Source organism: Agelaius tricolor, unplaced genomic scaffold (assembly GCF_023055355.1).
Source record: "Agelaius tricolor isolate 1412-34295 unplaced genomic scaffold, bAgeTri1.0.p SCAF_14, whole genome shotgun sequence".
Taxonomy (NCBI): Eukaryota; Metazoa; Chordata; class Aves; order Passeriformes; family Icteridae; genus Agelaius; species Agelaius tricolor.
The window spans coordinates 14,512,337-14,537,320 of NW_027269274.1; the positions used below are offsets into that span (position 1 = coordinate 14,512,337).

Consider the following 24,984-nt stretch of genomic DNA (forward strand, 5'->3'; position numbering starts at 1 on the left):
CCCGGCGGTCCTGTGGGGCTGGGGGCCCCTCAGCCGGCCTGGGGTCTCAGGGGGCTTGGGGTCTCAGGAGCTTGTGTTTCAGGTGTGTGCTGCTATGCCCAGGTTTGCCTTTGTTTGGAACAGGGACGGGGCTGAGGGACGCGGCGGGGGGGGGTTGGTCTTTTATTTTCCCTTTTGCATGTGTCTTTGATACCGTCCCCAGGCGGGGATCCCATTTCCCCGAGCCGCCTTTGCTCTGCGTGGCTCCTCCTGCGCTGCTGGGATTCACAGCAGCCCCAGGTAAAGGGAGAAGCCAGGGCTGCGCTGTGCCCGTACGGCGGGCAGGCTGCCGGATCCGGCTGCGATCCCGGCATGGAGTCGCTTTGTGGCTGGCTTTGGCCTCCCCGGCTCGGGTATCGCCTGCCGGATGCTGGCGGCAGAATCTGGCCCCTTGTTTATAAGCGAGGGAGTAGTTTTGTCCTTATCTCCATCTGCTACGGAGGCCGGAGCTAAAATTTCAGTGGGATGCCGTGGATCACCCCGGGCGGCAGCCGGCGTGGGTGCTGCGCCCAGGGGAAGGTGTGGGCACCCCGAGGGGGCAGAGCAGCGATGGGCTCTGCTCAGCTCGGAGTTGGGCTCTTGAGGACCACGGGTTTAGCCATGGATTTATTGTCTGGTGTCTGTGTCTCCCCTCTGCTCTGTCTGGTTCCTTCTCCATCGCTAGGCTGGCTCTGGCAGGCAGGGAGGAGGTGATGCTCGGTGGGCAGCACACAGAGGGCGTGCGGGGCGTTTCGGGGTACGCACACAAAGCGCCCGCTCCCTTGTCCCCAGGAAGTTTGTACAGGATGCTCCTGTGGCTTTGGGCACCCGATGGCTTTGATCAGCTGGATAAACCCGGGCGGAGCGGGAGCGGAGTGCGAGGCTCCGAGCCCCGTGGGGAGGGAGCGCTGGCCGGGCCCCTCCGGTTCCCCGGTGTCGGCACGGCCGCGCCGGCTCCATGGGCTGTGTTTGGAGCAATGACGTGTGCGGTGACGGGAGGCAGGGAGGGCGGCGAGCAGGGCACGGTCAGGAGCCTGGCCGCATCCTGGGGCTCGCGTGGGCATCCACAGCACGAGCAGAGAGTGGGGAGGGGGATGAACAAGGCATGGCGTCTCCTCTGCTCGGCCCGCTAAGCCCTGCAGCACTGCTGCGAGCCCCTGCCTGCGAGCCCCTGCCTGCGAGCCCCTGCCTGCCCCTGCCTGCCCTCTCCAAGCCGTTTGAACTCGGCCACAGGGAAAGAAGGCCGGGCGTAGGGTTTCCTCCCACCTCCCCCCTTTTTTTTTGTGTGCTTTTAGACATGAGACATTCCTGAGTGGATATTCGTTGCCGGGGCTGGAACGCCTCCTGCCAGACAAAACTCATGAGAAATAGGGGAACTGGTTTGGGATTTTTTCTCTGGTGTCTTGACCCTTTGAGTTATTGAAAAGCCAGCTGCAGCTCAGCCCTGCACGGCGATTCCCATGTTTCCAGCCAGGCATTTTGGGTCTGTAGGTGGCTTGCAGAGAAGTCCTTGTGAGTACAGGGGCAGCAGCTCACACTGTTGTGGTTTCTGTGGCAGGTTACATGGTTTTGTCTCTATTTCCTCCCCTCACCAGTTCAGATCTGTAACAATCAGGATCATCAAAATGTAAATTATAAAACGAATGCTGTGACATGGTCATAACTGCCCTCAGTGAGGTCAGCCTTTGGAGCTGGGAGGCCCAGAGGAGCACTCTGCCACTGTCCCATCTGCTGGCCACCGTCCCATCGCCCACCTGGCCAGTGGCAGAGGACAGAGAGGGGAGATCTCTGTCAGGCAGGGAGTGGGTGACCTTGTGAGGTCCCCTTAGTCCTGCTCTGCTCCACCACCTCTCGTTTTTGTCCAGGCACTCACTGTAGACATCTCTGAAAGCTCTAATCTGCAAAGCCCTGGGGGGCTCCACACTGCGCTGGCTGCTATTATCCCCGAGACAAAGAGGGACAGGCAGGCAGATTACCTTGGCCTTTATTTTTTCAGCTGGGAGCAAAGAAAAGCCTTAAATGAGCTTGCTGCCAGGGAGGGATTGACGGGGCAGAGCCCCCAGCGCCCTGCACTCCTTCCTCTCCGCAGATGCCGGGACCCCATTTCCCATCCCTCGGCCATTGCCTGCTCTGCTGCCAAGCCCCAGGACAAGGCAAGGTTTTTCCTCAAGGCTGGGCTCTCCTGGGGCTCCCCTGCAGTGTCTCAGGCCATGTCACACCTGGGGCTGGCGTGGCCAGGACCAAACTGGTGCTCACACCCACTCGGTGCCCACCATCTCTGTGCCTCTGGTTACATTGCCAGGCTGGAAGGGCGATGGCTCCCAGGGTCCCATCCAGGGCTCTGTGTCCCACTCGGGCTGGCCCCAAGCCAGGCCCAGCTCCCCTCCATATGGTGCCCCTGGCTGGCTCCCAGCACAGGGCAGGTGCTCCTGTCGGGACCACACAAAACCCCATTGTCGGCTTCCCCGAGGCTTTCCCGAGGCTCTCCCTCCCCGGGCAGGGCCCGTGCCAGCCCCAGCCCCGCCGGGCAATGGCTCAGCCAGCCGGGCACGGCCACCTCCTCCTCTGGGCGCCCACAGGGGATGCTCCCCGCGCAGCCCGTGTCCCCCCGCTGTCCCCAGCCCTGCTGGGTGGGCTGTGTCACCCGGCCGCTGAAGTGCTGATGGTTTTATGCCCAGCACTTCATTATTTCCCCGAGTGCCAGGGCCATGTGCTGGCGAGCGGCGCTGGCTGTGACCCCGCCGAGCCCGACGCCGCCGCTGCAGCCTGGGGAGCTAATGGCAGAAGCACACCACACGTGGAGTTTAATTATTGGCTTTCTTCCTCAACAGAGTACATTGGCTGACCTTAATGCAATTAATTAGGGTTTAATCAACTTCTGGTGGCTCAGCACAGCACACAGTGATTCCTGCCTTTCCAGGAGGGTTTATAAGAGGTTAAAGCAGTAAAGTGGAGGGTGTGGTGTTGTTTGTGGGTTTTGTGGGGCTGTGCTGATAAGTAGAGTTAAATTAGTCAAGTATTGGGGTAGACCTTGTGTCTTCCCAGGCTGGGCTTGTTGCTGGTAAAGGCAGGGGAGAGGTGAGCTGGACTCAAAAGCTGTGTCTGAAGCGTTGCTTCTGCACAGAAGTGCTTGTGTTGCTTGGTTTTGGCATCACGCTGAGCTCAGGGGTGGCTTGTGGTGGGACTGTGGCTGGGTCGTGCATTCAGCACCTGCTGGTGGGTGGCTCTTAGGTTCGCACCCAGAGTGCTGGAGGTGATGTGTGGGGAGCCCCTTTGCCTCCTTGAGCAGCTGTCAGCCTTGGGGACAAGAAGTTGTTGGTCACTGACTGTTCCTGAGCAAGAGGGAGGCTCCTTCCCCTCCCTGCCCAGCAGCATTTAAAAATTAATAGCTCTCATTAATATAACAGAATGTCCCCAGTGCCCCTGGCATGGGCCCTTGGCTCTGCACCCCATGGCTCCTCTTGGCTTGCCTGCTGGGTGCCCCAAAAGCTTTTGGAGCCCCTAAAAAGGGGCTTAGACGTCCAGCATAAAGACTTATTTGCACACCTTGTGTTTCCAAGCCAGCAGCACTTGTTGGCACAGCTGGTGATGGGGTGCCCTGTCCTTGGGCTGCTGGGGATGAAGTGACTCAGCCTTGGCCTTGCAGAAAGTCCCTGGCAGGAGAGGTGACCCTGTGCAAGTGGTGGCATGTCCTGGTGTCAGCTGTGGTGATGGTGGCAGAAACCACAGCGTGTCCTGCTGTGTACCCTCACATCCTGCATGCTTTGCATCCTCCCTGTGCCATCATCCCAGAGCAGCTCCTGTCCCACAGTGGCATGTACCCCCCTCTGCTGCTGTTTCTTTGGGTCCCCACGTCCCTGGCTGTGCCACTCAGGCCCCTCATGCAGGCTGCCCAGTGCCAGGACTGGGATGTGGCAGCAGGAGCTGTGCCAGGCACTGTTACTGCCTTGTTTGCTTCTGTGCCAAGTCATTAATATCAAAAAGCTAATTAGGATTCCACAGCCCTTCCCACCCAGCCCTCTCCTTTGGAGGCTGGAGGATCCTTGTCTGCAGGATTTTGCTGCAGCCCTGTGTTCAAAGGAGTCAGTTCTGCTCTGTCCCATCCCGGTGCTTTGTGTCCCTCCCTCTGTTCCTGGCTAATCCATGTGGCTAAAGCCCCTCCAAGCCTGGCAAATGGGAACTGATATTTGCCAATAATCCCTGTGCTCTCCTGGGCAGGCTTCTCATATTACAGGTTTATTAAAAAAAACAGAACCCAGGCAGCAATAACTGTGGCCCCAGGGAGAGCCCGAGCACAGATTGTTCCTGGTCAAACCCCACCTAACAGGAGAGTGCAGGCCCAGCCCCATCTCCTGGAGCATCTCTAGGCAGAGCCCAGCCCCTCTTGCAAGCACAGGAGGAGTGAGCCACAATCCTCTTTCTCCCTAGGGAACAAGCAGGATTCCCATGAGTCACAGACTAAATCCAATTTGTCCCCTCAAAGGCTGTGGGACAAACCCTGCTATTGCTCACCAGGGCTCCCCAGTCCAGGGCCAGCACCTCCTGGCCTTGGCATCTTCCCCACTGCTCCTGCACTGGCATCTTGCAGGGACAGGACAGAGCCAGCTCCACCTGCCTGGCACCTGCTAGGACAAACACAGACTCTACTGCTGATTTTTTGCTTTGCTTTGCAAAGCTTTTGAGGAAACTTGCCCAGAATCAGGGCTGCTGTTTGCTGTTTCTTCCAGCACAGGGTAGTGATGTTGCTCCATCCTTTACCAAAGTCTTGCCTCCTTGAGAATGGGTTTTTCCCGTGGGAAATTCAAACCACTAAATATGTGTAGCTGGGGGTGGGTTTTTTTGGTTTTTTTTCTGCAAAAAATATCAATTTCCCTGCAAGGAGTCTCACTTCAGCTCGAAACATTTCATTGCATGGACTGGGGGTTTCCTTCTGGTTTTAAGTCAACATTTCCCCTCAAAATGTCACTCAGGGAAAGCTGCTTTTTTTACACCAAAAGTCTGTGATGACATTTTAAGTGGAGAAGAAAATTGCTGCTTCGTTTCAAAATGTCAACTTTGAGTGTGGTGGGCTTAGAGTTTTGTTGTTTTTTTTTTTTTTTTCTTTTTTTTTCATTCCGGTGTTTCCCAGGGGAAAAGCAAAATGGTTTCATTAGACTGAGTAACTGTTGCCCCCCCATCATCTCCAAAATAAATCTGTTTGTTGTTGGTTTTTTTTTTTTTAACCTGTTTGCATTTTTGTAGCAGGGAAACTTTTGCTAAGAGAAGTTGTGCTCCGGTGGGATGCTGCCTTGGGAAGGGACAACCCTGCTGCATCCAGACCTGAGCCTCTATGGCAAATTCTCTGCCACCAAACTCCAGTGAGGACCTGTGGGAGAGACTCCACTGCTGCCGGCTGGCCTTGCCTGCTGTGGGAAGAACTAACAGCACATCCAGGTTTTGAAGCTCTCCTCTCCCTGCTTTCCCTCTGCCTTGTGCTCCTGCTTTTATTTCATACAGCTCTCCTCGAAAATCGCTTGTTCTAGATTAGGCTAGAGACTGGAGTTATCTTCCTTTTATTTATTAGGGTAATTATACCTAATGATTCACATGCTCGGGGAGAGTAATTGCTCCCAAATACAGCGCTGGCAGTGTTCTTACCCAGCCGGGGTGCGGTGATTCACAAACGCATCTTTTCCTACAATTCATCAGCTGATGATCCCGTAATTGCTGACTCGCTCTGGAGCAGTAAAGGAGCGGTCGCGGAGCCGGCGCTGCCCTCGGGTGCTGGGTTCCCTCCGGTGCTGGGTCCCCTGGGAGTGTCCCCTCCCTGCCGCCCTAATGCCCGGCACCGTTCGCTTCCTGTGGGGGTTTTGCTGGGGATTTCGGCCGGGCCGAGCCCCTCAAACGGTGGAATTTGTGCTTTTGAAAGAGTCACGGTGCCTAATCTGGCAAATTCCGCGGCACAGCCTGGCCGAGGGAAAGCCAGGGCTGTCCCCCTCCACAGCGGGAATGACCTCTCCATCCTCCCAAAAGTGGCACAGACGTGCTCTGACTCTGGAATACTGATGTGGAAAGCCAAACCCCCCAGGTTTTGCACTGAAAAAAGCTTCTGTGGGGATGGATTCTCCCTTCCTTGGGGTCTGGCAGCCCTCTGCCTGCACTGCCCAGGGAGGGGACGTGTGGAGAGCCTTGCCTCAGGACTCCTGCCCATCCAGCATGGGCAGGGACATCCCACCAGGGATGATGTGCAGAGCCCACCCTTCTGCACAGCTCCAGCCCTGGAGAAACCTGGGCACGGGGGTGGAGGAAGGCTTCTGGGAGTGTTTTGAAGAGTGTGGATGTTCCCAGTGCTACCCTGTGGCATGGAAAGGCAGCCTGAGGCTTGAAATTCCTCCTGCTGGCTTAAGGGGAGCCCAGGGTGATGGCTCTGGGGTGGCTCAGCCCCTCTGGAGCTGCTTAAGACAACACTTTAGTGCTCAGCTGGAGGCTGCTGGTTGGCTGTGCTGTCTTGGGCCAGCAAAGAGTTTTTTGGTGCTGTGTGGCAACCAGAGAGTGTATTTTGTTGGGGGGGGGGGGGGTTTGTTGGTTGGGTTTTTTTTGCGGGGGACGTTGGTGTGGAGTTTTTATTTGTCTGGTTTGGTTTTGTTTTTTTTTTCTCTTTGGTTTTTTTTTTTTTTTTTTTTTAGCTAGAAGATCTTTTCCTTCTCAGTCTGGGCTGCACTGCATGAGCCTGCACCCAGCACCCCATTCCCTCCTGCCCCAGGCACTGCTCCAGCTCTCCCATCCCGTGGATGCCAGAATCGCTGCCGGGCTGTGAGCAGAAAGGCAGGAGGAGAGGAGGTGGCACAAACAGCCCTTTCTGCTGGCCACCACTTGGCTTCATCCCCAGCACTGCTTGGGTGGGCTCCCTGCCCTGGTTGCCCCCCACCCCTGAACATGGGGTTGTGCCAGTGCTGCTCTCTGAGTGCTCACTGAGGAACAGCTCCCTGCTTTCCCTCCACCCACATCCACCTCCTGAGAGGAGGATCCACGTTAGTGCCTGGTCCCCTGTCAAGAGCTCCTGCAGGCACCCAGGAGCTGCTCCTAATGGGCTGCCAGGGGATTTGGGATCTGACAGCTGGGTGCTGACAGCTCCCTGCAACTGCTAGCTCCAGCTGCTGGGCCCTCCTCTCCCTGGTAAGATGGAGAAGGATGCTGTGATCGCCAGAGGAGGAGGCTGGCTCCTTTTTCTCCCCTCACCAGGTGTTTGTGATGGTGCTGGAGGGTTGTGGTACCCACTGCCTCGGTGGGGCTGGTAAAGCCTTGGGGGACAATGGTGGTACAAGCAGAGGCATCCCAGGCTAGAGGAGCTCCTGCAGGGTGGTGCTCCCAGGTGGGCACTGTGAGAGGCGAGGACTGGGTGTAGCAGCACAGAGCAAGTCCTGTCGCAGCCCCTAGCAGGGAGTTGGGATGGGAGGCCCTTGTTAGCTGGGAGAGCTGGGAGCAAGTGCTGACACCTCCTGGGGCTCCCTCTGCAGCAGCTCTGGGGCCTCCCAAGCTTTCTCCTGGCTGACACATTGCCTCTCTTCTCTGCTCGATGCAGGGCTCCTGTGTGTCCCCACAGACCCCATACAGGGGCTGGGGGGGATCCTGCGGCTCCCTGGGGTCCGGCTCCATCCCAGCAGGGGCCGTGGCAGCCCAGGCAGAGGGACTGTCCCATCATCCTCCAGCACAGAGCATCTCCCAGCCTGCTGTCTTGTATGGCTTTTTATTCCTATGTGATTATACATCCCACTTCATATAGGGATTGAAGCCGTGCACTACGCCGGGCTCCTGCGGCAGAGAGCAGCCCCTGTGCCATGGGAGCCGGCCTCAGAGGAGCCACCAGAGCTGTCCCCCGGGGGCTGGACAGGGACTGCTGGGCTCAGCCTGGCCTCATCCTGCATCCCAGGCTCCCCAGCCCTCTTGGGATGCAGGTGAGGGGTGCCAGGCTGCTTTGGGGTGAGGCGGCACAAGCCCACTCCTTGCATTGCACCCCCTTGCAAGGGTGGGCCTGGTTCTGCACCCCATCTGCTGTGGAGAGCCCCAGTGACTGCACTGGTGGGCTCATCCCTGGGGAATCTGCTGCTCTGCTTTTGTCCCTGACTGTCCTGGGATATGCAGCATCTGCGTGCAGGCACTGCCAGCAGCACAGGGGAGGAGGAAGAGGAAAAAGATGCTGAGGAATGGCCACGACAGCAAGGGCTGCCCCAGGCACGATGCTCTTCAAGGTTTCTCAAGAGGCCTCAGCCACTCTTTCAAGGTTTGTGTTATATCTGTCACATTAGCGAAAATGGTGAAAGTTGTGGCTTGTGGAGGAGATGAAAGGCAGCCCCTTCCAATGCCTCCATAAAGAAAGGGGCCCATTAACACCTAGTGAATTATTGGCCATTAATCAGGCTCTGTGCAAAATAAAACCATCCACATTTATCATTATTGGATCCTTAATGAAGTGATAATGGGAATGCTGGGGAGCTGTGATATTAATGTCTTCTAAGAGGCAAGAGCAGAGCCAAGGGCGGCAGCCAAGATTTTTAATTTACTGCCAGAAGCTCGTGCTGTTAATAACGCTGTTCCTTCCCCCGGCCGTTAGCACTGGTTGGCTACGAGCTGCCGACTTGGGAGAGCAAATCAACCCTGAACATACCCAGACTTTGCCCACCTGCTCCCCACACAGGAGCATCTGAGTACGTTTTTCCCACCCACTGTCCCCTGCCCATGTGTAGGGATATGGCCAGGGAGCTGCTGGCCATCTTCACCCACCTGACTCCTTCCTGAAGGCTGGCTGGTGTAGACAGTTTTGCTTTTCTGATAAAAAGGGAAGGGACTGTGAGTGTCAAGCCCCAGTGTCTCTTACTGTCCTCACTCTCTCTGCGACTTTTCTCCTTAGGCACAAGCACCAGAGCCAGGGTGGCACGGAGCTGGTCCCAGCACAGCCCACACACTGGGGTTGCTCAGTGGGACTGCAGCCACACTCTGGTGTCTTCATTTGCACAGCTTTACTCTCATGAGGCCAATATCCCGTCCAGGACAGCAAGGATAAGCTGCAAAGCCTGCTCAGCTGTGGTGACTCACTTGAGTTCCCAATGGGAAAGTCATTGCTCCTGCCAAGCCCTGCCAGCCCAGAGGCAAATCATTACCAGGCAGGTAAGTGATGCTCTCTGTTCTCCTGTTTTAAGATTTGTGTTATCTCACAAATCCTGTTAAACCTGGCCAGTGGGGCCCAAAGGTATGTTGGCTCATGCATGGGGCCTTTTGACCTTTTGTGAAGGGACTGCAGGTCGGAGGGAGGTGGCCTTGGGCTGGAGTGATAGCAGACAATTCCCTGCTGAGCACTGTCCAGAGGAATAAGATGCTGCTTTGTCTGTGAGGGCTGAGCACACTCCAATGCTCCTTTTGTCCCTAGGCAGAAGTTGCACAGGGTCCACCAAAGCAGCCCCTTGGAAATGGAGCTTTGAGTTATCCAGGTAGGAGCATCAGAGAAGTATTTCTGTAGCCTGGGTGTTCTTGCTGAACCTCCCCCTGGCCTGTTATCTCCTCATTAGGAAAGAAAGGACAAGAACAAAAATCCATATATGGCAGCCAAGCAAAGGTAGATGGGAAATGCACTTCAAACAGCTCCATCCTTTCAACAAAGCTTTTATTAGACTTCTCTCCTCCCCAACACACACTCTTTAATCGTTATGAAAAGCCACCATTCAGGAAGCAAGGACACTGCTCGGGCTACCTGGAGTAGGCATTTCCCAGGAGAAGCCAGCCAGCAGGAGCCCAAGGTCCTCTGGAATTGACTGGGAGGCAGCACAAGCAGCAGCTCCAAGTCCAGGGTGGTGCTCAGCAGTGTGGCAGAGCCTTGGGTAGGGGGTTGTGGTGGCCCTGTGGCAGTGTGCCCAGCCTGGCACACTCGACTGCTGCTGAAGTGACCCTTCTGCCAGGCACCCCAGCCTGAAAGGGAGTCACTCTGCATTCTGCTGGAGCAGAATGGCCCAGGGAGGGCTCAGCATGCTGTGGAGCCAGCAGAATGGCCAGGGAGCACCCAGCAGTGTGGAGGCAGCCTCACCCAGCTGTCCTGGCTGCAGCCCACACCTGTGGCTGTGTGGCTGCCCGTGTTAGTGCCCCGTGGAGCTGCCCTGCTGGGCACGGCGCAGGCGACCTGCCAGCGACCTCTGGAGAAAAACACAGGGCACAGAGCAGCTTCTCCTGCACAACCACCCCCTGACATTACGGGGCACAGGGAGCTCTGTAACGCTTGGCAGATTTTCCCCAGCAGATCTGGGAGCTGTTTGCCACTGTGAGCAAGTTCAGGCATGTTACAAAAGACCTTCAGACTCTGAGGACAAATGAGATGCGTGGATGAGTTTAAACCACTGGGCAAGGCTGGGATTTTCAAATTCTCAGGGTTGTGCCTTATTCTGAGCCTGGGCTGCAGCCCAGAGAGTCCAGCTGCCAGCCTGGCATCGACAGCAGGCCCCATGATGGTCCTGCTGATATCCCTACTTGTTAGATACTGGCTTCAAAACCAAAATAGGAGGTTTTGCATCCTCCTCAAAACCCCACCCTCTGATCCACCTTGAAGTGGGGTGCAGAACAACTGACTGTTCAGTGAGACACCACAGGGTGTTGGCACAAGGGTGTATTTATGTCATGAGATGAGATCAGCCACACGGAGTAGGTCGGTCTGTCTGGAAAGAGTCTGAGTCAAGCGTGTCCTATTACATTAGAGCTGGATTTTCAAAGGACCTCAGCTCCCACTTAGGCTCTGTAACAAACAGACGGATATTCAAAAGGAGTTGGACGTGCTGGGTCATACTGGCTGCTGAGCTAAAGCCCTTTGAATATCCAGCCAAACCGTCAGTGTGCCTGTTGCTGCAGGCAAAGCCCTCCTGAAATCCAGCCCCACTGTGAGCTCCATGTCCTGGGAAACCGAGCTCATCTCTGCTCTCCCACATACCACACTGCAGTAGGTGACAAAAACGTGATAACCACAGCGTCCTCGTGCATGTGGGGGGAGCAGCTCCCTGTCAGAGCACAGCTCTGGCAGATCTGCCCTTTGATCAGCTCAGCAGTATGGGTCAGGAGAGCTGAGCATGAAGGTTTCCTTGTCTTTTGTTCTGTGGAATTAGCAGAGTTAATCAGAATGACAGCAACTTCTGCCTCAGTGCAGAGGAAAGGTCAGTGGCTCAGGCTGGATGCACAACAGTTTTCTACAGTTGGAAAACAACACCATGAAAGCTCATAGCACACATGCTGCTGGCACACAGGCTCTCCCAACAGGGACCAGCAGGGAAGATGTTACTGTGGAGGGAAGGAGGCTGGAGGAGGACTCCATACAGCTGGCTTGTCACTGCACTTCATTCATCTCCATCCTTACACTGTTCAGTGAAGCTATGTCGTCCTCCTTGTCACTGTGCACTGCTTGTGTCACCCAGCCAGTATCAAGAACTTCTCTTTGCCAATATGCTTCTTAGCCACACTCCTGGGTGTGCATCCTGCTGGGCCTGGGGTCTCTGTCATCTCAGTACCCTGCTGTGGGAAGAGCTGCAGGGCACTGTGCTGGCATGTGGAGCAGGTGCTGGGTGTCCCCTTCCCACCACATCCCCCCAGCAGCTCCATGCTTCAGGGGAGCAAGCCTTGCTGTTACTGCTTTACATCCTTCAGTCACTGCAATTTGCTCCTAAAACCCCACTGCTGAGCTGCTCTTAGCTGGGGGCACTGGAAGAGCAACAGTACAGCAAGGGCTCTCCCTGGTAGCCCTGCCACGGCCTCAACTTCCCTACTTCTCTTAAATTAACTATAGCTGGAGCAGTCACAAACTTAAATCCAATTTCCTTGTCTGTAATGCGACCTCTTACCTTCCTCTGATCCCACCAATTACAAGTGCTTGTTTTTGCTGTGGATGTCCACTCATGTGTCTAATTAGTGGATTCTTTCTGTCAAAGACACTAGCAGCCTCAACAGTGAGCTCTAATTTAAGTAGTTTGCATTTGTCCACAGCATTGGTGCTTTCATTTAGTCCTGCTCCTAATTAAGTGCATCTGGGTGTCTGCAGAGGGAGCTCTCATGATCTCTCCGTGGCTCTAATTAAAATGGCCTGGATGTCCATGACATTGGTGCCTGTCAAGCCTGTCACCAGGAGGTGATGCCCACCTTGGAACTGGCTGAAGAACGTGTAGGAGTCATTGTTCCTGAGAAAGGCCTCCACATCCAGGCCCTCCTGAAGTGCCTCAGCCACCAGCCCGGGGCTGCAGAAGGCTCCTGCTGCCTCTGTTGGCCCATCCTGCCCATCTGTTCCCCCACTGAGGAAGAAGATCTCACACCTCCCTTGGGGGCTGCTGGCTCCTGTGGCCTGGGCCTTGTGCAGCCCCAGCCCCACACGCAGGGCCAGCTCCTGGTTTCTCCCTCCCTTGCCTGTTCCTTGGAGCTGGACCGTGGTTTCTCCACCAGCCAGGATGCAGACTGGTCTGTCGGGCCCTAATCCTTGCAGGGCCTTTAGAAACTCCTCCAGGTGCAAGCCTGGGATCTGCAGCTCTGCTGCCAGCTGCAGGAGATTGCCCCTCAGCTCGTCCCCCAGGGGCCCTTCTGCGAGGCTGCAGAGGCCCAGGCAGAGCAGCTGGATCAGCTGGCAGTACAGAGTGGCAACACGGCCCACTTCCCCCTGCACTGCTGCACTCAGCACCAGGGCTGCATAGCCCAGGCCCTCAGCCTGGCGCCTGGCCTCCTCCAAAGCCAGCCTGTTGGACCCAAGGATGATGTTGGAAACATGGGAGTAGTTTTCTGGAGCAGTGGGCTTGGTGGGAGAGCTAGAGAGGACCATTTCCACTGACTTGGGCAGGCTGTGCAGCAGGTTGTATTTGGTGAGTATCTGAAGGCAGTCTTGGACACTGTGGGAGCTGGGAGCAGTGGGCCCACTCGCTATGATGTCCAGGGGGTCACCTATCACATCAGACAGGATGAGACTCACGACCTATGGAAAGAAATGCCCACAAATTACTGCAGGAGGCAAAGACAGGTGACCACAAAAGAGCCCTGGCACAAGCACTGCTCTGAGTGCCATCCCCACATAAAAGCAGATGGAAACAGGGTAGGCCTTTGCCCATTTTTAATTTATGGACCTGTGAGTGTCACCTTGCCTTTCTCAAACCCACAGATTTACAGTCCCCTTTGAAGCTGGACTATCATGTTGGAAGATGTAACCTGGGAGACTGCACTTGTCAGGCCCAATCTAGTGTGGGTTCAGCAATGGGACACGCTGAGAACAGCTCCCAGGGGAGCCAAGGGTCAGAGCCAGCCTTGAAAGCACTGTGCTGAAGCACCTACACTTGGAAATGCCTGCTGGGTGTGGGCTGGGATCTGCAGAGTGGCATGATGGGATGGCTGATATTTCCCAAGTCTGAATTCCCATTCTCCCAGCTCTGTCTCCCTGAGAGTTTCGGTCCAAAGTGAAATCTCAGCTAGAGAGCCCCAAAACAGTGTGCAAAGCTGTTCACTCAGTACGGACAAAAACCTGGCAAGTTGATTAAACCTGTGTTTTGAGGGTAGATGGGTGATCTCTGGGCAAACAGGGGCTTTCCCTTGGTTACCCGTGCAGGATGTGCCAGCTGGGCCAGCCCTCCACCCTTCAGCACGGACAGAGTCTTCCGGACAATGTTCAGCTCCTGTATGGCAGCTCCTCGGGAAGCCAACAGCTTTGTGAGCTTCTCCTTCTCCTCGAGGAGGATGGGAGGGATGGGAGCAGGCAGCAGGGCTGAGCCACCCCCTAGGATGCAGAAGAGATGGCAAGGACATCAGGATAGCAGGGGAAGGAGGACAAAGGATGTAAGATGCAAGGCTTTAGCCTTTTCTCTTCCCTCACAGGTGTCTAGAGGGAAGGCAGAGGTGACTGGGGACCTAAGCTAACATCTCTGGAGAATTCAGTCATCTTCAACAATGGGTTTGAATCACTGCTGTGCTGCACCCTCTGCAGTCAGCTACACTTCACCCAGGTGGTGTGAACCTGGCTGGATGGGGGCACCACAAGCCTGCAGTGTGGTGGGCATGACAGAAGAGGGACAGCACCTACCCTCACCTCTGCACTGGGCTGCAGCTGGCTCCTCACACTGATATTCAGGGCTTACCTGGCTGGGTGGGCAGGGAGCATGGCCTCCATGGCTCACACAGCAGCCAGTGCTGTGCACATGGGGACACTGCCTTCTTTGGTGGCTCCATTTATTCAGGACAGTGTGTAAAAACACTGGCTAGGGGTGCAGCAAAATTGGAAACTGCTGAACTGCACTCATCTAGGCCTGGGAGGAAAGAAAAGGGGGGACAGTAATGCAAAGGAAAAAGCACACTCTGAGTCCAGGGTGATAGCTTCACTGCTGGGAATTCTGTCTGATACAAGCAGGCATTGGAAATGTGGAAAAGAAGGCAAGGTTCTAATGGAAAAGTGGAATGGATTGAAAATACAGAGGAGAAAAGAGCAAGGTCTGTGCACAGAGTGAACGTGCACAGAAGTACAGCTGAATGCTACTGTCAAAATGCAAAGCCTGCTCAGAGGTTTGAGACAAATCAGCATCAATAAAACATGATGAGCAAGAAAAACAAATGCAAATGCCTGTGTTTCAGTCAATAGCCAGGGATCTAGCTGAGAGGCAGGAGCAGTTGGGGACCGGCTGCTGTGTGGGAGTGCACATGCACAGGGAGTCACAGCCACGGGGAGATCCTGTACAGGCTCCCTGAAGGGCTGAGGAGTCTCTTGGAGATCCCTGGAGCCAAAAGACAGGAGGAAGCCCAGGGGAATCCCCAGAAAGCACAGCTAGCTTCCAGTCACTTGGGTGTTTGCCTAATGGCACTGCTCTCTCTGTACTGGATCAGGCCTCAGCATCCACAGAGGAATAAACACTGAGCAGAGGAGAACAAGGCCTTTCTGCAGAGCTGCTCCAAGCCCCTGCATGCTTCTGTCCTGTGACACCCACTGAGCTCAGGATGAGGTGATGTCACTGCATCCTTCTGATGCATCTTCTTACACAGCCCTGGATCTGGGGACAGCCTGGGGGCCACCAGCCAGGCCCTGGGGGTGTGCAGGGCTGCCCCTGCAAGGCATGCAGCTTACTGTGTGGTACCTGGAGGCCTCATTTCCACCAGCTGGGAAGGAGCCAAGCCCTGGGAAAGGTCAGTCCCAGATCTCAGCTTTCAGACTCACGCTCCTGCACAAAGGCTGAGCATGCAAATCTACCAAGTGCTTGCCTCTACAAGTCTGCATCCCCAAATATAAGGAGAGGGCAGGAAGAAAGTGTTTCCTTGCCAAGAGGTGGGAACAGCTGCCAGGCTGTGCCCAGAGGTGCCACTTCACTGTGGTGGCACAACTGCAGGACCTAGCTTGTGCAACTCAGCCTCTTTCCAGTGCTGGGAGGCAGCATGTCCACTGCAGCAGCAGGAAGCCCTGTGCTCTCCCTTGCTGCATGCCTGGGGAAAGGATGGCAGAAGGGAGAGGAAAAAGTCAGAGGTGCAAGTGTCTGTGCTGAAGGGGCTGGCACAGCACAGCACTCCCTTGGTGCAGGGTCAGGGGTGGGCAGGCAGCTGGGGCCCTCAGCAGATCCCATTCCTTGGGATCCCCACACTACCTGAGATGAGCACAAGAAGCAGGTCATCTGCAGTCAGACCCTCAGCCAGCTCCTGGATGGCAACTGCTCCCTTCAGAGCCTCTGCATCTGGGAGGTTGTTCCTGGCACCTTCGATGACCTGGATTCTGCTGTGTGGCTTCAGCAGCATCTCCCTGGTGAGGTAAGAGAGGCAATGACACCACGGATCTGTGCACCCACACAGGCAGCCAGGCTGTCACCTGCAGGTGCCTGGTGTACCAGTGGCATGGTGAGTGACCAGGACAGGCACATGGCCTTTGCTGAGTGTCTCTTCCCCACAGCCAGAGAGGCAGCACACCCAGCACAAGAGGTGGGCTTGCATCACTGGTGTCACTGGGATGTGATGGTGGTTGAAGATGAGAACAGTGGGGTGGATGGGATAGGCAGCAAAGCAAGGGCAGCTCAGAAGGACTTAAGGTGTTCACAGCAACATCCCACAGAGGGAAAATCTGGCAGCTTATACCCCTCCTTCCTGCTCCCCAAAATTGTCCAGAAACAGTCCTTACTGCATTCCTGCTCGCTGCAGGCTCTCCTGGATCCCCAGCGGCACATTGATAATCCCCCGAGTGAGGTGGTCTCCCAGGATCTCTTCTGCTGCTGCAGCCATCCCCAGCACAGCTTTTCCAAAACCCACCAGGTACAGGTCCCTCTTCAGTGGAAAGGCCTGGCCCTTCACCAGCAGCTGAGGGCACCCATCTCCCTGGAGCTTCAGAGCCCTCCTCAGCATGGGAGCTGGGCGGACGGTGCCCAGAGCGCCACGGAACAGGGACAGCGCGTGCTCGCGGAGGGACATGGTGCACAGGCTGCCAGGGCCGAGCCACTCTGCCTGGTGGGGTGGGCTTCTGCACTCCCTGCCAGCACTGGCAAGGCATCAAGGGCTGAAACAGCCAGCAGCCTCCAACCTGCAAGGGAAAGTGAACACTTTTGCTAGTAGAAGAGACAGGGCTGTCACAGAAAGAAGAGAGAGGTCAAAACATGAACTGTGGAACTCTAGCTCCTGTTTCCCCTAGATTAAGGTGCCATACAAGCAGCATTTTCTAACATTTCCCCAGGCAGGAGGAAGGGAAGGACAGTGTCACATTCAAACTATCTGTCAGCTTGTGATTCCCCTGAAATCTCATCACCTCCTGCAGGGAAGGTGAGCTCTGCCAGCCAGCTTCTCCATCACTGTAGATTTGCCACTGGCAAGCCATCATTTCTTTTTGCTTAGCGTTTGACACCTTTCCAAACTGTGGAAGCTGCTCTCTGTCCTGGAGAGAGCAGGGCATCTGGGTGGAACAGCTTTTCACTACATTAACTCCCTTCTCATGCTAGCCAAATGCTGATGTCATCCTCTGGCTGTGCATTGCCCCATGTGTCCCTGCAGCATCAGACACGGACTGAGGAGATACAAGCCTTGCTGGCTGCCTCATCCCTTGCTGCTGGTGGCCACAGAGAGACCAGTAATGAGGTTTCCTCACCAAACAGCAAATTAACACAAGGCTTAATTTGCCTTTCTCTTTTACTCCTCGTTATCCATTAAAATCACATTTAGAGCCCAAATAAGACTTCATATCCAGGCAAAGTGTCTGTGAAAGCTGTGTCTGTGAAAGCCCATTTGAGCTGCTCTCCACTGAGCATTAGCATTATCTGCAACAGATCTGTGCATGGACCAAAAGATCTCAGCTGCTCAAGGGCAGATACTTGTCTTGACAGAGGAAAGGTGGCCCCTGCCAGCACACACACATCTATTCCCTCCCAGCATTTCTCCTTCCTTCTGTTAACTGGCAGCAAGTTCACTGCTGGTTTCTGAGGATCAAAGATCCTTGTGATCTGCATTTCTCCTGCTCATGGCATTTAAGGCAGGGTGCCAGGAGGCTGAAGCAGCCAGGGCAACACACTTGATCACAGACTCATTGAAATTCCCTGAGAGAGAGTTAATCCTCTCTCAAGTGAGTGGATGTGTTTTGTGCAAGGGCTTCTTTTAGGAGAGCTCAGGAGTCCAGAGGTCTCTCTGTCCTGACACTCCCTAGCATTGCAAGGTGTTAATCATTAAGCTGGACAAGCTTTTCAACAGCTCCTCTGGGTCTAAATCTGCCTTACTTTGCTGCAGGGATCCAAAAGATCTACAGAGAAAACCTCTACACACCTTCTCAGGCATTGAAACTTGGGAACACTCTGAAATCTAGGGACAAGGGACTTGTAGGTAAGGCTCTACAGAGAATCAAAAGTTTGTCAGAGAAAGAACCCCAAGAATCACTGAAGTGGGAGAAGACCCTTAAGAACAAGGCTAGCAGCAAACGATTCATTGCTTAGGAGAACAGATTTTAAAGCCAAAAGCCAAGGCAGATTAACTACCTGTGTGTACTCCCTTTAGGTGCTGGTCAGAAGGACTGGCTTTTCAACCACTAGGGACAGGAGAACAAAAGACAGGGTGCCCTGACCACTTTGTTACTAGACTCTTAAACTTCATGGCAGCTGATGCTGCCAGCAGTTGAAACCACTGACCCCACTTCAGTGAGGGCCACAGTAACTGCACTGACCGCAGTGAAGTCAGCCCTGCACCTCTCAGGAACTGAGATAAGCATCTCTGCTCCCAGCAGGTCTCTGATTCACCTGGCCCTGGGCACAGTGCAATCAGAGGAAGGTGCTACAAAGCAGAGGCGCATCACACCCCAGGTCACCTCGTCTGAGCTGCAATACAGGGTTTGCAGGAAAGGCTAGAGAAGAAAAGCTTAAAGGGAGCCAGGGGAGTTTAAGAAAATACCCCCCCCCCCGCCCCAAAGTTTTTAACAGGCTTTGTCTCTGCCTTGATGTTTCTGTGCGCCGCTGACCCTGAAGCCCGGGGAAATTGAGCACAAGCAGACCTGCAGCCGTGGCTCTGTCACACGTGCCCAGCTCCAGACACCACACAGCAGGCAGGAGTTCTTTAAAGGCAGTCCTCTCCTACTGGAGGTAGAAAAACTAAATGCCAGCTTAATTCATCTGGCACTTGTGTACATACTGCTAATGCTTACTCTGGAAAGCATTTCAGTACAATAGCAGGCATGTAATCTGTTTTCTGCACTCTGAACTCAGATTATATTTTAACCATCGAGGCCTGATCCGGAGTCTGCGGAAGCCAGGAAGTGCCTTTCTATTGCATCTCAGGATTTTGGGGTTCATTGCCTGACACCGATCTCAGAGCACAGGTGTAAAGGCAGAGTAAATACAGTGGAAAACCCCCTTGCAGTCAGAGGTTATCCAGCTTTATACCAGTGCAACAGAGAGCTGAATTTGGCACAGATTCATTTGCTTTGGATGTCTCAGTGTGTGACTCTGCTCCTTGTCAGCTCTGATTAGACACACAGGCTCACTGGAGACTCCCCTTGGAATGGGGGTGCTGCTAATGATACCACAAATCCCTTTTTATGTAATTTATTTATACAGTCTCAGGCACTGGGTACTAAATGTCATCAGGGAACAGCTATAAATCAGTGCTATGAAATCCACTGTAGATATTAACAAAAAATAAAACTCCTACTCATTTTACTAAGACTTTAAAAACAAGATCAAGAGAACTGAATACCACCCCAAAACACAGGCAGTAGTGGAAAGAAAAATAACCCAAATGGCAGCTCTCATGCTCCCTCCCCAGATGGTGGGTTTAGAAGTGGTGTAATTGCCTGTTAACTGCTACATATTGCACGAGGGGAAATTACACCCTCACATCCCTGCCTTTTCCTCTTCCCACTGCTGGCTGTGAGGAATCTGGGCTGGGAGAAGGGGCTGATGATGTGACTCATATTACTTCATGCACTAATCTTAGTTTCCCAGTTTCTCAGGAAAATCACTTAAGGATGAATGAGCCCTCTTCTATATGGATATAAGGTGACAAGCTACAGGCATGAGTGAGGTTCAGGTTTCACATCTTCCCTTTGTCCCTGGTTGGGATAATTTGGAGTTGGGATATAGACAATCTTTTGAAAAGTTTCCTGTAAGTTCGTACTAAGCTTAGGATGAAAATGATGCTAAGAATTGCCTGTTCCAAAGAGAGCTGGAGGATTGTAAGGGGTTTAGATTAATCCCCTTTAAATGAAAACTTCCTCAGCTTTCATTCATGAATAATCTACGCACTAATAATAATCTACACACACCATTATAAGCCCTTTCTTCAGAGGGCTCCTCCTAAGCCTGCAGAAATTTCCACTGTTAGCTCTCACACCAAAATGCAGCAAAACCCCAGCTTCTCATTTTCACCTTCTCTGGGAAAGAGGGAGGGGAAGGAGCTGGACTGTGATAAAATACAGGCAAAATGCTCGTTTGCGTTACCTTTCATTAACTTTTTAATTAAAACAATTCTGCAGGCAAGGAGCCAAAGTCAGAGGGAGACAGAAAGAATCCAGCAGTAGGGGCAGAAATGAGGTAAAGCTGCCAAGTAAATTGGATGGTGGCAAGAGACCAAAAGCATGGACATAGCAGGGCAGAGCCTGAGCCATAAACTTGGAGTCCCACTGGGGAAGAAAACAGTGAACAAATGAGCTGGCCATGCCCATGCAGTGAGAAAAATGAGCCAGCACCTCACTCCATGGCAGGTACCTGAAAGCTAGAAAAATACTCCTTTCTAGGGGCCAGTCTGCCATCACTGGGCAGAGCTGAGCTGTTCCAGGTGCTGTGGTTAGAGGTTTGTTCAAGGATTTGCATCTTGGGCTTGTGGTTTTTTTGAACTTGAGGCAATTGAGCTTATTGCAGGCCAACCCAACCACACAGACATCCTGAGCATTTCAGGTGCTGTGAGATCAGAGGATGCTGTGCCAGAATACATGATTTAACTGAGAACAAGGACCTAAGTTACTTTAGTTTCAATGCTGTCAGGATGCCTCTGGATTTCCTCCAGGACTGCTGGCTGGCACACCTTGCACAGGGTCAGCTTCAAAATCTCTGAGGGGCTAGGAAAATATTTGAGATAGCACTGGATCAAACCCCAGTTGTTGGAGGATAATTTTGAGCTCAAGCTCTAAAAGATAGATTACAGTAGTAAACTCCCAGACACAGCAAGTTTCAGCAGTGTCTCTTGTTCCTCGTTTTTCTTGCTGCGTGACTTTTTTCTGGCCTCTCGGCATGTAAATTACTGACACACTCACCAGGGCTCCCTGCTTCCATTTCTCCTACATCACCAGGGGAATTTACCTATGAAGTACAACAAAGTGGAGATTTTACTGCCTTAAACTCCCCCGTTCCCACTTACTGACACATCTCCTCTATCATTTGATATATCAGCTTTAATTCGCCTGGTGAGCCCTGCTCAAACCCAAGCTTGCTGCTCCACATGGTCCCAAAAGCATTACAAGAAAATTTTCCAGGAGATGCACTAAACCCAGGAGGGAAACAACACACTGAAGGCTTGTTCCAAGTGACTATTCTGGGAGGATTAGATGGGGGATTTTTCAAGACTAATCTCTTTAAATGAAAATTTCAGAATTTGATTAATTTTTTAATCTGCACATGGATTTGCATAAAATTACTGCACTGCCTCATTCACATTTGGCAAAAGAGAAAATGTCTGCAGCAAGGATGGGCAGTTATGAAGGGTCCAGTGCACGAGTGGGTGTGCAGGGACAGGGTGAGGGGCCCTTTGCCCCCTCTCACTGTAGTGCTCCTGCATCCAAAAGTGGGAAAAAGTGTCAGGGTGGTCAGCAGCAGTATGATGAGACCAGAGGGTTTGCCAGGCAGGCAAGGGAGAAAGTAGGATGGAGCCTGGATACCTTTGTTTTAAGAATATGCTGAGCTCTGGGAAACCCAGGAGTCCTAGTTTCCAGTACATGGCTTTCTATATGTTGCTCGGAAAAGAAATATGTTGCTCTCATGACTGATTTACTCACCACGAAAGTGTCAACAGGGTCTCTTTGCCTTTGATGGGGAATGTGGCTTAAGGCCAAACACAGGGAAGATAAGTGTTCTATTCAGCATTTTATATATATAGATCAGTATCATTAGCAAAAAAAATTAACTGGTTTTGACATATGCATCTTACTAGTTTTTCTAGGTCACACTCCCTTCACTCCCTATATACCTTTTGGAAATGATTTTCCCATGCTCTGGGGATTGCAAGGAAGAAAAAATTTTCAGTAAAAATTCTTCTGTAGCTCAACACAGAACACTACTACCCTGAAGCCAAGCCCATGCCAAGTCTACTTCCTTTCATGCTGTAATTTCTCAAGCTCCCTATTCTGAGTCAACTTGCCATCAAAGATGAGAGTCATTTAAAATCCAGGGAAGGATCACAGTATTCTAGAGAAGATGAAAAGCTGTGAGCCTTGAGGACTGGAATAGTAGAAAGGGGTTGAAATTCAGTGCTGCGAAATACAAGGTCATGGTCTTTGGGATTAATAGCAGAAAATTATGAGCTCCTCAGCTGGAAATAACATAAGAGGAGAAAGAGCCAGGAATCTTAATCAGTCACAGGATGACAATTACAGCTGCCCTCTGGGCTGAGACAAGAGGCTGTGGGGAACGTGGAAAGCAGCAGATGTGAACTGCCTGGACTTTGCTGAGGTTTTTGACATCATTCCTGTGAGCACGCTGGAGGGTGGGCTGGGCAATCACAGCTGGAAAGGAGCCTGACCACTGGGCTCAGAGGGCAGAAAGCAGTGGCCCGGGGTCCAGCGGACAGCTGGTAATCAACAGGAGCTCTGCTGGTGTTTGTGCTACCCCTCGGCTTCATTAGTGACCTGGAGAGCAGCACAGAGCGCTCCGTTTGGGAACTGCTGATGGAGGCACCTTCCAGAGGAACTGGGATAAACTCAAGGTCGGGGCCCACAGAAACCTCAGGGCACTCAGCAGGGAGAAGTGTGAATTTTTGCTGCTGAGCAAGCACAAGTCTCTGTATTGTGCAGGTTCCATGGCATCTAATACAGAAATGCATAGGTAGAATAACTGCATTTGATCGATATTACTCAAGCAGCAATTAAACGTTTTTTCCATTAACTAATTTTGCAGGGGCATTATCCATAATTCCTACTTAATATGACATTTTTCTAGGAGATCCAATTATCCTGCCAGCTAAATTCCAGCTTGGTATAAACTGACAAACTAAGTTCCAACGATTAGGAAGAAAGGCAGAAGAATAAAAAGGAAGTGACAAAATATCAAATCAACAACCCACGGTGTTATACAACTCTAAAACTTAGCTAAGTATTGTAGGTGTTTTGAAGTAAATTGTCTTATGATGTTATTGGTGAGTCACCTCCAGGCCTGCAGGAGATAATCCAGGCTCTGATCCTGCAATTTAGAGTCTGCAGGAGGCACGACATTCCCAGCTTTTCTAATACCTCTTATCACACGAAAATAAATCAGCTGTGGGTTTCGAACTGGCCTAACAAAGGGGCAGCTGACCCCGAGACCCTCGGGAGGAATGAGGGCGTGTTCTGGTAACCCTGGACTCCCCTGTGAAAGTCTGGACTTTGTTTTAAAGTAAAAAAGGTAAATCATTCTGAGAGCCAAACCCACAGCAGTGTGAAAGGATGAGACCTCCAAACATGTAAGAGGGAGCTCCAGCAAGCAAACAGCAAGGGCAAGGACTCTGAGAAAAGAAACAATTAACTAAATCAGACAAAAATAAATGCACACAAAATAATTCAGCCCGCTTGAAGGACGTGCAGAGCTTTAACAGTCCTTGGACTTGCTGAGGTTTGACCACAGGAGGGCAACAGGATCCAAAAGCAAAATCAAACTCTATTCTGGACACCTTGAAAGGAAATGCAATAACAGCCATGGATAATAATGTTCAGGAAGGCATCTACAGTTTATTTTTTTCTTTTGATTGTGTTTCTGGGGGATCAAAGTGACAAGATCTGCTGGTTTCTAAATTTAAAGTAGCAGAAAGCTTTGTGGGGTGAGATTCTCACAGCTACTCTTATACTCCAAGAGCAGCTTTTTAAGGTAAGAAATATACAAAACATGCACACTGAGCCTGTCATCAGGATTTGTGATAGAAAAAAGCAGTTCCAAGGTGCGTGTACTGGAACAGCATCCTCAAAAGTGTTTCTCAAAGGCTTAAGTGTGTGCTGCCCACCTTTACCTGAGAGCCTACTTGGTGTAGGAGCATGGTGCTACAGCTGTTGCTGTAATATTGCCAACAAGTTTTTAGAGGAATAAAGATTACTGGGAAATAAAAATGTGCAATAGCTGGACTGAAAGTGGGAGGGGAAGGGTGAGAAAGTGATCACAGTGTGTTTCAAAGGAGAGGGAGATGACTGACGCTCCCTGGTCACCTGGGCTGCTCTGAAGCTGTTCCTGCCGAGATGCCGGCACAGCACAAAATCACCTGTGTTGGAAAAGAGCCCTGAGACACCGAGTCCAACCTATGGCCCAGCACCACCATAGCCACAGCCAGCCCCTCCTGGAACACCTCCAGGGACAGTGACCCCACATCTCCCTGAGCAGCCCATTCCAGCGTCTAAGCACCCTTCCTGTGAAGAAATTCTTCCTGATGTCCAACCTAAACCTCCCCTGGCACAGATTGAGTCTGTGTCCTCTCGTCCTGTCAGCAGCTAGCTGGCCAAGGCCCACCCGGCTACAACCTCCTTTGGGGCAGTTGTAGAGAGCATAAGGTCACCCCTGAGCCTCCTTTTCTCCAGGGTAAACACCCACAGCTCTCTCAGCCGCTCCTCACATGATGGTGATCCACACCCTTCCCCAGCTCTGCTGCCCTTCTTTGGACCTGCTCCAGTATTTCAATGTTCTTCCTGAACTGAGGGGCCCAGAACTGGATGCAGCACTCAAAGTGTGCCCTCACTAGTGCCTAGGATAAATATCCTGTGCATTTACTGCCCAGGGAGACAATCAGTGTCCTCCTCCTGCTGGCCACACTATGGCTGATACAGGCCAGGAGCCACTGACCCTCTGGGCCACCCGGGCACGCCTGGGCTCATGTTCAGCCAGTTGCCGACCAGTGCATTTCTCTCTAGTTTCCACTGGAAACTCCGAAAAACGCCTTAAATCGAAATCACACGGGGATATCCCGCGCGGGGCGCGGCTGTCGCTCACGGCCTGCAGCACCGCCAGCCCGCCCTGCCCCGCACCGGAAGTGACGTGCTCCCACCGGCGCGAAGCCATTGCCCGTTTTACGGGATGACGTCATGCCCTCAACCCGGCCCCCTACGCCTCAATGGGCACGTAAAGAACGGATGGGTAAAGAACGGATAACGAACCCCAGCCCCGCCACAGCCGTCCGGCCCTGCCCTGCGCCGCCCCTTCCCACCTCGAGCCCTGGGAGCGGCGGGGACGGTGACAGATGCTGGCAATCACAGCGGGCCGGGAGCGCGCGGGCCTCTGCTCTTACTGCCACACTCAATATGGCCGCCGGCCACCCCGCCCTCGCCCGTCCCAGCAG

General features: G+C 53.0%; 1 protein-coding gene and 1 long non-coding RNA gene across 5 annotated transcripts; one reads left to right on the plus strand and one right to left on the minus strand.

The window, feature by feature from the left end:
- Positions 1–1,199: 1,199 nt before the first annotated feature.
- LOC139595969 (uncharacterized) lies at positions 1,200–14,596 on the plus strand. Of its 2 annotated transcripts, none has more exons than XR_011681189.1 (2): positions 1,200–8,278; positions 8,906–14,596. It is a non-coding gene; the product is annotated as an uncharacterized lncRNA (long non-coding RNA). The 2 variants fall into 2 exon arrangements; XR_011681190.1 differs by having other exon boundaries at positions 9,013–14,596.
- On the minus strand, positions 8,726–24,973 carry GLYCTK (glycerate kinase). Of its 3 annotated transcripts, XR_011681188.1 has the most exons (6): positions 24,853–24,973; positions 16,139–16,534; positions 15,615–15,766; positions 13,593–13,768; positions 10,049–12,976; positions 8,726–10,008 (listed from the first exon to the last, which is right to left on the minus strand). XR_011681188.1 is itself a non-coding variant. In XM_071439841.1 (5 exons), the coding sequence occupies exons 2-5, from the start codon at positions 16,423–16,425 to the stop codon at positions 12,071–12,073; spliced, it is 1,521 nt and encodes a 506-aa protein (XP_071295942.1). In that variant the 5' UTR covers positions 16,426–16,534; positions 24,853–24,973; the 3' UTR covers positions 8,726–12,070. The 3 variants fall into 3 exon arrangements, 2 of the variants coding, with proteins under 2 accessions (XP_071295942.1, XP_071295943.1); XM_071439841.1 differs by having other exon boundaries at positions 8,726–12,976; XM_071439842.1 differs by having other exon boundaries at positions 8,726–12,976; positions 24,803–24,949.
- Positions 24,974–24,984: the final 11 nt, after the last annotated feature.